Consider the following 13,931-nt stretch of genomic DNA (forward strand, 5'->3'; position numbering starts at 1 on the left):
CACATGCGTGTAAATGGTTTCATCCTCTCATTCCTGGAAGAATTTCTAAAGGAATGAGTCTCTTAAAGGCAGAATGAATGGCATCACCAGATCTTCAGCATAAACTCTTATGCTAGGTGCTTAGTCTATGATCTCAAGATCCCTGATAGCCAGAACTGAACCTGCAGTGAAGCGCAAAAGATCCCCCCCACCCCATACACCCACACTGTAGTTTGTATGTGACCTGACTGATGATGAGAGTATTTCAGATTTTTTTCTGGGTTTGAACACCACTTTGAAGTGACAGCGTACACTAAGTATGCATAAAAAAAAAGTATGCATAAGAGAGGGCAGAGAGATAGCACAGCAGTAGGACGTTTGCCTTGCACGCAGCCGGTCTAGGACTAAGGGTGGGTGGTTCGAGTCCCAGCATCCCATATGTTCCCCCGAGTCTTCCGGGGCAATTTCTGAGCACAGAGCCAGGAGTAACCCCCTGAGTGCCGCCAGGTGTGACCCAAAATCCAAAAAAAAAAAAGTATGCATAAGAGAAATTTTCTGCCCTTTTCTGGTGTTCATATTTTTGAGTGATTTTAAACAGTCTCAGGTAACTAGGTTTCTATTGCAGCTCAGATGAGGAGGGATTGCCTCATTGAAAAAAAATAAAATTTGGGGGTCAGAGAAATAGTACAATAGGTAAGGCACTTGCCTTGTGTGCAGCTGTCCCAGGTTTGATCCCCAGCATCTCATATGGGCTGCTGAGTTCTGCTAGCAGTGATCCCTGAGCATCATCAAGGGATTTTAATTTGCCCCCTCAAATTAAATTTAATCTGATAATTATCAGCAAAATGGAAGAATTCTTGGTTGGTATGGTGCTCCACTGTATCATATTTTTGGCTAGCTCATGCTCCGAGGGCCTGTGGTAGGTGTTCAATAAATAGATGCTAAAGGAATAGTTTTGAACATAAACTCTGCAACAGAATGTGACTCATGGCAAATGCATGCCTTGCATGCATGTGCCCTATGTTTGAGCCCTAGTACCTCAAAAGTAAAATAGAACTTAACGGGAGTTGCCTTTTGCCATCTTTGTTCCACCCTCAACTCACCCCTGGAATTCAAATAACACAATAAAGGACCAAGTTACCTGTGTTACTGCAGCAATGAATAGTCATTAGTTGCTTCGAGGTGACGGGTTTGTATGTTTCATCTTAGGAGATTTGTCTTATCTCTTGAAATGTTTCTATGCTGACTCACTTTTTTTTTTTGGCTTTTGGGTCACACCTGGCAGTGCTCATGGGTTATTCCTGACTCCTGGCAGGCTCAGGGGACCATATGGGATGCCAGGATTTGAACCACTGACCTTCTGCATGAGAGGCAAACGTCTTACCTCCATGCTATTTCTCCGGCCCCCGCTGACTCACTTTTTGTTCTGACTTTTCTTGGTTCATTACATCTGTGTTTATCTTTTATACACTTTTCCAGTAAGATAACAATAGCATTTGCCATTTGGACCTAGGGAAGTACCTCTGGAAGTGAAATACTGCCTTGCCTCACATAATTGTGCCTTTTTTCTAGTCTAGGTATAAAAAGGACTAAGCACATGAACTGGGAACTGAAAAACCTTACCTGTAAAACAGTTACCCATGCAGGAGCCAGAAGACCTCCAATGGGACTCAGAGGAAGAGAGTGTCTTGGAAAGCTTCAAACTACTGCAGATCGATGTGGGGTGTGACCAGCAGGAGGGAGAGGCCCTGCCCACAAGCAGTGCACCATGGTGCTCGGTGAGTGCTGTGAGTTAGCTGGGCTTCAGGGTGATGGATGTTCCTAAGACCCCTGTCCTCAGGACAGATATTGATAGCAAAAGGCTAGGAATGAATTTTTGTATATTTTAAGGTATGCATTTCCTATTCACAGACTTAAAAATATCAGTTTTCTTAGAGTTAAATGTAAATAAAGCTCAAGAGGAACTTGTTTTGTATTTTTATTTCTTTTTTTTTTTTTTTTTTTTTTTTTGGTTTTTGGGCCACACCCGTTTGACGCTCAGGGGTTACTCCTGGCTATGTGCTCAGAAATCGCCCCTGGCTTGGGGGGACCATATGGGACGCCGGGGGATAGAACCGCGGTCCTTCCTTGGCTAGCGCTTGCAAGGCAGACACCTTACCTCCAGCGCCACCTACCCGGCCCCGTATTTTTATTTCTGAGCCACATCTATTCTTAGGGATCGGTACCCCAGGGGTCACTCCTAGTGGTACTCAGGAAACTGTATGTTGTGCTGGGATCAAGTTGAGGTCAGCTAATTGCAAGACTAGAGCCTTACCGCATCCTATCTCTGGTCCTTAAGGAATTTTTTATGTATCTCAGGAGTGTTTCAAACACTGTCTCTAAAGAATTAGTGGCCCTGGGCACCTCTTTGCTGGGGTTCTGATTTCTTAAAACACAGTTTAGTCTCCTTTTGTTTTTAAAGCTAATAATCATTTTTCTCTCTTAAGTTTTTATCTAAATGAAAAAATGAATTAAGTAACTATTTGTAATGTTCATTTTCCTTTTTGGTGCTTATGAAGTTCTCAAACAATTTTGTTTTCTGGATAACATAAGAAAAATGTTCGGAGAAAACAGAGACACTGGGAAAAGATAGTGGCAGCAAAGAAGAGCAAAAGGAAGCAAGAAAAGGAAAGAAGAAAAGCCAATCGTGGAGAAAATCCAGGTAGCAATAAATCAGGTGCTGGGATTAGTATATTGACTTCTTTTTTGTTTTGAGCCACACTCAGTGATGCTCAGGGCTTATTCCTGGCTCTGCACTCAAGAATCACTGTTGGCAGACTTGGAGGATCATCTGGGATTTGGGAATCGAACCCAGATCAGCTATATGCAAGGCAAGCACCCTACCAGCTGTACTGGCTCACCAGCACCAATCATATTTATTGATTTCTTACAATCACGTTCTTAGGGGAGTAGGAATATTGATTAGGTCAAGAACAAACATCTGTGGGGCCAGAGCAGTGGTGCAGCGGTAAGGCGTTTGCCTTGTACGCGGCTGACCCAGGACGGACTTCCGTTCAATTCACCAGCGTACCATATGGTCCCCCAAGCCAGAAGCGATTTTTGAGCGCATAGCCAGAAGTAACTGCTGAGCGTCACTCGGTGTGGCCCAAAAACAACAACAACAGCAGCAACAAAAACCCCAAACATCTGGGAGGTAGACTCTATTGTCTTATTTTTGGGGAACCAAATGATCAGAGAAAACAGGCTTTAAGGCTGTCTTTTTTTTTTTTTTTTGGTTTTTGGGCCACACCCGGTAACGCTCAGGGGTTACTCCTGGCTATGTGCTCAGAAGTTGCTCCTGGCTTGGGGGACCATATGGGACACCGGGGGATCGAACCGCGGTCCGTCCAAGGCTAGCGCAGGCAAGGCAGGCACCTTACCTTTAGCGCCACTGCCCGGCCCCAAAGGCTGTCTTTCAATTATAACTGTCTAGTGCATATTTACTTATAAGCTCAGAAGTAGAAAAAACAGTACCTTAAATGTTTATTCAGTGCCTTGTACTAAATTCAAGGTGTTTGCTAAATGTATAGATAATTTGTTCCCATTTTGTAGGTGAAGAGAAAGAGGCCCCAGAAATAAAGTACTGTGCTTAAGATCTCACAGAATGCTCAGTCCTCATCACTCTATGTACTTTGATCACTTAATGAGCCACTACCATATATGTGTCCTTGTTTTCTCTTTGTGTATTTAAAAAAAAAAAAAGGCAGTCATCTGGCTGAAGAGATTTCTTCCTGAATGATGATATTCCCCATTTCACTCCTTTTGCTTATTTTTCTCATATTTCTGCTCTAGGTATCTGTCCTCAGCACAGCAAACGTTTTCTGAGAGCCTTAGCCAAAGAGAGACTTTTGGAAGCTAAACATTCAGGACCAAGACTCTGCATTGATTTGAGTATGACCCACCACATGTCAAAGAAAGTAAGTTGTCCACTGAGTTCTGGATTCCTGATCTCAGTACACACACCTAGTGAGTTCTGAGAAGGTGTGTAGTAAGATAAAGGAAGAGAGCAGACATTTTCTGATATACTTTGCAGAGTTTTACCTCGCCTTCAGTTTTTTGTTTTTTGAGTTTTTTGGTTTTTGTTTTTTTGCTTGTTTTTGGTAGGGGGCCACACCCATGGCACTCAAGTTACTTCTGGCTCTGCACTCAGAAATCGCTCCTGACTGGAGGGACCATATAGGGCAGCAGGGGATCAAACTGCAGTCCGTCCTGGGTCAGTCAAGTGCAAGGCAAATGCCCTCCCGCTGCACCATCACTCTGCCCCGTTGCCTTCAGTTTTGAACCCAACTAAATTAGCTCCAGTTCCCACAGAGTAAATGAACTATTAATTTAGACCTCAGAGCCCACAGTCCTCTATGGTTTGTAAATGGGGTCTGAGCCTAGATGGGATCATTTGCTTTCTGTTCTCCTGAGATGAAATCTTGGATCTTCTTCCCAGGAGAGGAATATCTGTCCAGTTGCACGTTAAAAGGAGAGAACTAGTGGAAGATCTGATCTAGGAACTAGTTGCAGTGTGGTCATTTTAATGTTGTTCTGTTTGTCATATTGGTGAGGGAGGGATTTCTACCCTGAGATTTTGGAGATGAATTCGTTGTACTCAACACTAGATTAGATAACTAGATTATTTGTCACTTATACTTGTTCATTCCTGGCGGCACTCAGGGGAATGATCCTGCATATTTTGGGAATTATGGATGTTGCCTCCAGAAACCAATGGACATCCTAGGGCTGAGGGAAGTGGGCTCTTATAGTATCAGAAAGGCGGGATATCACACACTTTCTGTAGAAGCCTCTCTGGCTTTTTTGGAATAATTCTCTTCAGTTGCTAGGAACTTGAAATCTGCTGCTTGGGAATAAACAGCTTAAACTAGTTTTGGTCCCCTTGAGAAGAATTAAATATTTAGCATGATAGAACCTTATCCTTTGGAGCAGGATTCGGAGAAAGATTTGCAGTTACATTAATCAAGTTCCTCTGGTTTCACCATATGACAAGGTGTCACATAATATTGGGCCTTTATTTTAGGTGTTATGCCATAGCATATTCACTTAAACAGATGTTTTTCAGTGTTTTTTGTGTTCTGTGTGTTGTCATGCTTTCCAGAGAAATTTTGAAGATTTGGGTTTCTTACACAGAACCTCTGACTGTAGTTCCCTGCAAAGGTCAACTAAGAATTTTCTATTGTTCAGGCTGCTTATCATTATATCAAACCCACCATTTTCTTTTTCTATACTTAACCAAATCAACAGATTGTGGATCCCTCGGTGCTGCAGAATGGGGGGGAGGAGGGGAGTTAAAACTTCTAACTCTGTTGTAAACTCCTGAAGTTAGTTCTATTTTCTGCAAATAATGCTAAACTAACTTTTTTTTTTAATTTGAGGAGAATAAAAATTTCTATATAGTAAGCTAATGTCTCTCTTTCTCTTTTATGGACCACACCCCTTTCAGTGCTTAGGGCTTACTTCTGGCTTTATACTCTGGGAGAGTTCATTCCTTACAACACTCAGGGAACCAGAGATTGAATTTAGGTCAGCAGCATGCAAGGCAAGTGCCCTACCCACTGTATTATCTCTGTACTACCAGAGAGATAGTACAGTTAGTAGGATGCTTGCCTTCTTTTCAAGCCATTACAGGTTCTATTTCAGTACCCCAGATAGCCATATTGAGCCCATCAGAAGTGATTCCTGAGTGCAGCGCCAGAAGGATCCCATAAACACTGTCAAGTGTGGCCCAAAAAAAAAAAAAAAAAAAAAAAAAAAAAAAAAAAAAAGGAAAGAAATAAAATAGAAATTTCGTAGATATACGATAGTAGATCTAGAAGGAAGGAGTATTCTCATCTTCCCACTTACTTAGTCTTTCTGGGATAGTAATAATTTAACTTTCATCTATAAGGTGCCTTCGGCATTTTATCCTAGAGAAATAAGAAACTTTTTTTTTTTTTGGTTTTTGGGTCACACCTGGCAGTGTTCAGGGGTTTGTTACTCCTGTCTCTACGCTCAGAAATCTCTCCTGGCAGGCCCGGGGGACCATATGGGATGCTGGGATTCGAACCACCGTCCTTCTGCATGCAAGGCCTTCTGCATGCAAGGCAAATGCCCTTCCTACATGCTATCTCTCCAGCCCCAAGAAACTTATTTTGAGCCTGGCTGGAGTATAGGCTTTACATGCTTGAGATTTGAATCCAATCCCTATCACCTCATCATCTTAGCACCACCAGGAGTGACTCCTGAATCCAGAGCCAAGAGTAGCCTTTGAGTACCACTAGGAGTGTGTGGTCTCTCAGGTTCCTGGGGAGAAAGGAAGGAGCCATAGGGTATAACTTGCTCACACATGCATGTTATATCATCACTCTGGGAGTAATAGGGCTCATCTTAGTTCATAAAGTTTTTTAGAAAAGCATTAGTGAGGATGGGAAGCGGGGAGGGGGGCTATGGGAAGGGGAAATGTTACACTGGTGAAGGGGGTGTTCTGTTTGTGACTGTAACCCAACTATAATCATGTTACTTAAATAAAAATATATTTAAAAAAAAAAAGAAAAGCATTAGTGAAGGATTGTAGCCATTTCTTGATAAAAAAAAAAAAATTAGCGCAGTTTCTACCCTGATTTCTTTTTATTTCTTTGAAGGAATTAAGCAGACTGGCTGGCCAGATCAGAAGAATATATGGTTCAAATAAAAAAGTTGACAGACCGTTTTGGATTTGCCTCACAGGATTCACAACAGACAGTGCCCTGTATGAAGAGTGTCTGAGGATGAATGATGGGTTTTCTAATTATCTTGTAAGCCTCAATTTGCATATTTGAATTGAAATCTGAGTAGTAGATTGTGGCATAAATTATGTTTTTACTAGCACAATTTGAAAATAGAGCCTCTCATAATTTCTTAGCATTTAAAATTTTTGATCCTTGGAATTTTGGAGGGGGTCATGCGGAGGCCAACAGATACCAGATATAGGGGGCTGGAGCAATAGTACTTCATTTGCCTTGTATGCAGACCACCCTGTTCCAGTCTTTTTTCCAAGGATGTCATCCCTGGTGTGGTCACTTCCTCTTCTATAAGTCTAGTATTTTCTATCTCATGATATAGGATTGAATGTCTGTGCCTTGTTATTGGCCCTACCCAGCCAAACACTTTTGGCAAACAGGCTGTGAGCCATGTATCCCGTAAATGCACCTGAAGCCATGCTGAGTGACATGAGATGCTACAGTATGGGTTAGGTCAGCCCAGTTCGCATTCCATTGGGTTTATCTGCCTTTTCAGCTGGACATAACAGAAGAAGACTGCTTTAGTGTTTTTCCTCTAGAAACCCTGGTATACCTGACTCCTGACTCCGAACATGGTATGTACTTCAGTAGGGCATTATTCTTTATCCTTTGCTTTCTTATTTCTTGGGGCAAATTTATACCACCACCCAAGGAGTATAGATAAGCTGAGTACCCTATCTGGGCACATGTGCTGTTGGATATATGGCACCTGACAGACCTTCCTGCATCCCCTGGTAGTTCCCAGCAATTGGTCCTTCTTAGTTCAACATTAGACACTTTTCCTCAAAAAATTGTTCATTTCACATAATTCTCAGATTAATTGGTATTGTATTGATCTTATTATCATCTAATTTTTCACATTCTTCTCTACTTTTAATTAATTTTCAGGGGACCGGAGAGATAGCACAGCGGCAGGGCATTTGCCTTGCATGCAGCTGACCTGGGAGGGACCTGGTTTGATTCTTGGCTCCCATATGGTCCCCCAACATGCCAGGGACAATTTATTGAGTACAGAACCAGGAATAACCTCTGAACACTGCTGGGTGTGGCCCCCAAACCAATCAATTAATCAATCAATAAAATAAAAAGTTTAAAAAAAATTAAAATTTATTTTGGTTTTTGGGCCACACCTGGTGGTACTTTAGGGGTTACTCCTGGTTCTGCACTCAGGAATCCCTCCTGCCAGGTTCGGAGGACCATTCAAGATGCTGGGATTGAACCCGGGTCAGCCGTGTGCAAGGCAAACGTCCTACCCTCATATACTTTTAATTTTGTCTCTTTCACTGATGTTAATCTGTATCCACTGCCTTTTAAATTTTTTCTTGATTAAATTTGTCAATACTTTATCTAATAAAAAATATTTTTTCAGTGAGCAAATTTGATATTTTGTTTTTTAGTCATTAAATCTCTAAATCCTTTTGTCATTAAGTTCTTTCCTTTTGTTTTGTTTTTTTTTTTTGTTTGTTTGGTTCTGGGCCACACCTGATGGCGCTCAGGGTCTACTCCTGGCTCTATGCTCAGAAACCACTCCTGGCATGGTTGGTTGATGCCAAAGATTGAACCTGGGTTGGCTATGTGCAAGGCAAATGCCCGACTGCTATGTTATCTCTGACTCTCCTTTTGCTTTCTTTGGATTTAGAAATTATAAAACAGAATTGATCTCACTGGCCTTAATTTGTTTTATTAGCTCTTGAAGACATTGATCCAAACAAAGTTTACATCCTTGGTGGACTTGTAGACGAAAGCATTCAGAAAGTAAGTGTACATTTTATTGACTGATTGATTTGGGGCCATATCCAGCAATGTTCAGAAGTTTCTTCCTGGTTCTGCACTCAGAAGTTATTTTTGTTTTTTTGGGTTTTTTTTGTTTTTGGGTCACACCCGGCAGTGCTCAGGGGTTATTCCTGGCTGTCTGCTCAGAAAATAGCTCCTGGCAGGCACGGGGGACCATATGGGACACCAGGATTCGAACCAACCACCTTAGGTCCTGGATCAGCTGCTTGCAAGACAAACACCGCTGTGCTATCTCTCCGGGCCCCAGAAGTTATTTTTGACAGTGTTTGGAGACCATGTAGGGTACCTAGGATAGAACCTGGGTCTGCTATGTGCAATCACTCTGGCCCCAGTATGTGTACATTTTAGGCCAACAATCATATTTCAAGAATTGGTGTTTCTTCTAGATGTAGTTGCCCTCATCTTACCCAAAAGGCCTAAAATCTCAGTGAGAATCAAAAGGAGCCCATTCTCAGGCCTGTAGGGAATGAACAATGTGTAGGGCACTTGCTTTTATAATGGCCAACCCAGGTTCAATTTTTGAACCTGGTTCAAAAACCTGGTTCATAGGGTTTCCCCAAACTCCCCAGGAGTGGTCCCTGAGAACTACCAGCTGCAGCTTCCCTACCAGAAAAAAAACAAAACATAAAGGAACCCATTCTCTCTAGATAGTGATAGAATGCAGTCAGGAATTAGAATTGGGGGGGGGGGGGGGAGTGCTTAATACTAAAATCATTGGTTAGATTCCTTTCTTCTCACCCTGACTTGGCATTTTCGAGGGGCCAGGGGAACATAGGCGACAGACCCAGTGGTGCTTAGGGATCACTACTGGTGGGGTTTGGGAGACCATTTGGGATTCTTGGGATTGAACTCATGTCAGCCACAAGCAAGGCAAAGAACCTACCTACTGTAATATGGTTCCAGCCCCTCACTATTTTTTTTTTTTTTTTTTTTGGTTTTTGGGTCACACCCGGCAGCACTCAGGGTTTACTCCTGGCTTTACGCTCAGAAATAGCTCCTGACAGGCTTGGGGTACCATATGGGATGCTGCGATTCGAACCACTGTCCTTTTGCGTCTAAGGCAAACGCCCTACCACTATGCTATCTCTCCAGCCCCATGACTCAGCATTCTTAACAACTCTTTAACAAATTCTTTATGAATTTGTTCCTTCTTTTTTTTTTTTTTTTTTGTTTTTGTTTTTGGGCCACACCCGGTAACGCTCAGGGGTTACTCCTGGCTATGCACTCAGAAGTTGCTCCTGGCTTGGGGGACCATATGGGACACCGGGGGATCGAACCGCGGTCCGTCCAAGGCTAGCGAAGGCAAGGCAGGCACCTTACCTTTAGCGCCACCGCCCGGCCCAAATTTGTTCCTTCTTAAGCCATCTTCCCTGCTGACATAAATCTTGTCACATAATTGCAACCTCAGTGGGACTTGTTTTTGTTGAATTGGGCTTTTAATAAACTAATTATGGTTTTTAAAATGTTTCTGATATCCAATTATTTGAGATGTTTTTAATACTAGTTAATGTACTGTATACACTTAACACATTAGTGACATAATGATTAAAGTACATTGAATAGTGAGAAGTTAGTCACCTTTGTCTGCCACTGTCCTTCGTGAGGCAACCACTATTTTGTTGGTGTGGATCCCTCTTGACATGTTCTGTGATCAAGTGTTTGTGGATTTTTTTTCATTTATGTGTTTTTCTTGCATAAGTGTATTATATATTTTTCTAAAGATGTGTGTATAACACACATACACACACACAAGACAGACATGCACAATTGCTGCTTTCAGGTATAGGAATAGCTTCAGTTACTCGCAGACAGGACATTTAGTTTGGTGTGGCCCAGGGAGAGTAAAACTAGGACAAATGAGTGGAACTCTCGGGGAAAACCAAATGTGGCCTGATACCTAGAGTTTCCTATTAATTTGGTACTATAAAATTGGAACTGTCAAAGTCTAAAAAGTCGATGGCTATCTGGAACTCATAGATAATTGACAAGCATTAGGTGGTTGGTTGGCATAGACTAGTTAACTCTGAAGACCCTTCCAAACTCAAATATATTCTCTGTAATATGAATCTTTCTTTTCTTTTTTTTTTCTTTTTTGGTTTTTGGGTCACACCGGCATGCAAGGCAAACAGCTTACCGCTGTGCTATCTCTCCAGCCCCTCTTTTTCTTTTTTTTTTTATATGGAGATTTTTTTGTTTTGAGCCACACTGATGGTGCTCAGGGTTTACTCCCGGCTCTCCCTCAGGAATTACTCTTGGTGGTGCTTGGGGGACCATATTGGATTATGGGGACAGAACTCAGGTCATCCCTGTGCAAGTCAAATATGCTATCCCCTGTGCTATTGCTCCAGTCCAGGGGTCCTCAAACTTTTTAAACAGGGGGCCAGTTCACTGTCCCTCAGACCATTGGAGGGTCTGACTATAGTAAAAACAAAACTTATGAACGAATTCTTATGCACACTGCATATATCTTATTTTGCAATGAAGAAACAAAACAAATACAAATACAATATGTGGCCCGCGGGCCATAGTTTGAGGACCACTGCTCCAGTCCCATGAACCTTTCTCTTTAATCCTGAAATCTTGAATAGGTTAAAAAATTTTTTCTCTAGCATTTCTTACAAGAAAGTGAATATGAGTTAACCTTCCATTTAAATTTCAAGATAATTCAGAATATCTTGAAGGACTGTGTCAGTTTCTATACTGTGATCGTAAATGGATTCTTGGATTTTTGTGGCTCATTTTTCAAAATGTCAGGATCCTTTTATTTTGGGCCTCATACCTTAACAGTATTTATTGATGCTTGGGTACCTGAATTGAAAGCTGACACCCTAATCAACAATCTGCTGTTGTCTAAATAGGCTCTAAACTGAAAATGCTACATGCCTGAGATTGGATATTACTGAGTTAAGGCTAGAAGTATTCTCATTAATCTGACTGCTTTGATGTTTGTGACTACAAATATATCTCTTATGACAATATTTCCTTCTTGGTTGTAATTAGTAGTGAAGGGAAGGCTAGCTGACAGATGACCCCCAAATCAGGTATTGTTGCACAAGCTTTTTTGTTTTATTGGGCACACCCAGTGATGCTCAGGGTCTACTTTCTGGCTCTGTGCTTAGGGTTCAATCCTTACAGGCTCCAGGGACTATATGGGCTGCTGGGGATCAAACCTGTGTCATCCATGTATAAGGCAAAAGCCTTACCATCGGTGCTCTCTCTCAGGCCTCAGCATAAGCTATTTCTTAGTTAAAAGTAACTTACTACTCTTCATTGTCTATAAAGCTTGTCATAATCTGTAGTTTGTCGTGTTCATAGAATGCTTTTCCCCCCAAATATGATTTACCCCATACTTGAGTGTCTGGAAGAATTTCCAGGCAATGCTTAGTCTGGTGATGCAGACCTGTTGGCTAAATAATGGGAGATCACCCAGGACCACATCTAGAGGTTTTGGGTCCTGGGAAGGAGCATGCAGAGCTAAGGATGGAAATCAGGGCATCACACATGAGGTACATGCCACATGAGCTATCTCCGTGACCCCTGACTACTTTTTAATACTTAATTATGATTACAAAGTGGGAATTAGTGTGGTGATTAAGTGGGGTTTCTCATAATTTGCTATGCATATTACAATGAGTATATTTATATGTTAGTAAGAAAAAATATTTGTCGTCTACAGAAAGTAACATTTCAAAAAGCCCAAGAGCACTCAGTCAAAACAGCTCGCTTGCCAATCCAGGAGTACATGGTCAAGAACCAGAATGAGAAAAACTATCATTCGGAGATATTGGCAATCAATCAAGGTACCTCTTGTGCCCGTACTCAACATATTAGTTCCAAGACTGCTGCTTTGCATCATTTAGGATAAATGGCCCTTGCGTCACTCATCTCTGAAGATGTATTTACTGTGTGCTTTGTTCTGGTTACTCCAAAGCACTCTTTTTTGTTTGGAAAACTATATCTAGTAGTGTTTAGGTGGTAACTTTTGACTTGGTGCTGAGGGGATCTATGGTAGTAGGGATTAAGCCCAGGCCTTCAGCATGCAAAGATGCAGCACTTCAGCCCATTTCAGCTGCTTTTCTGGCCCCAGCATTATTGTTTTCTTTCCACTTCCCACATGTCAACAATAGTTGAAATTGTCACCTTGACCTAGAACACTCTATCACTGTCAACTGAATTCCTACTCTCCTAAATATTTCCGTTCAGAGGCATCTTAGAAACACCCAGTGTGTCTTAAAACATCTTAGACAGAGCTCCAACCCCCTCCTCCCAGGCTGTCAGTCCTTCCTTTGTATTCCTAGAGTTCTGCATACCTCCATATTTCAGCATTGTTCATTCACTGTTCTGTTTTCCTTAATGTGGGCTGAGGGCCTATGGGTATGGCCTATGCTTATCTCCCCAGAATCATGTATAGTGCAGTGTAGGTTGAATAAAATATTCCAAAATATCTCCGATGGTCATTTGCTAATTTTTTCCCCTGTGTGTTCTTGTTTTGTTTACCCTTTTAACAGTATTTGATATCCTGTCCACTTATTCTGAGACTCAAAACTGGCCAGAAGCATTGAAAAAAGGAGTCTCCTCCAGAAAAGGCTATGTTCTTCAAAACCCAACAGAATGACAACATCCAAGATCATAGCTGCAGGAAGGAAGGTGCTGGAACAGCCTTGACCAAAGAGCAGAGGGTGGCAGCAGTGTATTTTGCCTTTACTTGCTATTATGGCTCTTCACTAGGCTGTAAATTACAAATAACAGGGACCACATTTTATGCTCTTTTGTATCTCCCATAGTGCCTAGCCTGCAGGAAGTGCCCAGATGTTGACTAGTTAAAGTTTTCCTAATGAGGGATTAACCCTAAAATGTCATGACTGGATGCTAATTCATCTTTTGTACACTTATTTATGAAAAATCTATTACTCTTATTAAATTATCAAGAATATAATTTTTGATATCACAAAACCATGACTTTCTTCAGCCTCTTATCTTCCCTAATTCAATATGTTCCTTTGAAGATCAAACCATCCTGTTTTGAGCCTAAGTAAAACTTGGCTACTACCAATGGTTCTGCCTTTTGTGCCAATGTTTGGCATATGGGTGTGGAGGGCTTTTCTCTTCCTAATGGTAACATAACATTTTGCTAAAGGTCTTTGTACACATGATTAACAGAGGGCAAACTGAAACGCAAACATATTATTAAGTTTCCCTTGGAAAATACAATTGCAGGTGATGCAAGAATGTTACATAGGTACCTCTTAGGTATCTAACTTATGATCCTTTTGCTCCTGCCTAGATACAATTTCTTCAGGTACTCTGGAAAATTGATAGCTAAGATGCCAGCAAAATTGGAAAACATACTGTTTAAAA

General features: G+C 41.5%; 1 protein-coding gene across 1 annotated transcript; it reads left to right on the top strand.

The window, feature by feature from the left end:
• The first annotated feature begins 1,567 nt into the window (after positions 1 to 1,567).
• TRMT10B (tRNA methyltransferase 10B) lies at positions 1,568 to 13,518 on the top strand. The gene is made up of 8 exons (XM_049773867.1): positions 1,568 to 1,757; positions 2,572 to 2,680; positions 3,811 to 3,935; positions 6,642 to 6,794; positions 7,276 to 7,354; positions 8,467 to 8,534; positions 12,250 to 12,373; positions 13,082 to 13,518. Exons 1-8 carry the CDS (start codon positions 1,620 to 1,622, stop codon positions 13,186 to 13,188), a joined length of 903 nt encoding a protein of 300 aa, XP_049629824.1. The 5' UTR covers positions 1,568 to 1,619; the 3' UTR covers positions 13,189 to 13,518.
• The last annotated feature ends 413 nt before the right edge of the window (positions 13,519 to 13,931 follow it).

Source organism: Suncus etruscus, chromosome 1 (assembly GCF_024139225.1).
Source record: "Suncus etruscus isolate mSunEtr1 chromosome 1, mSunEtr1.pri.cur, whole genome shotgun sequence".
NCBI lineage: Eukaryota > Metazoa > Chordata > Mammalia > Eulipotyphla > Soricidae > Suncus > Suncus etruscus.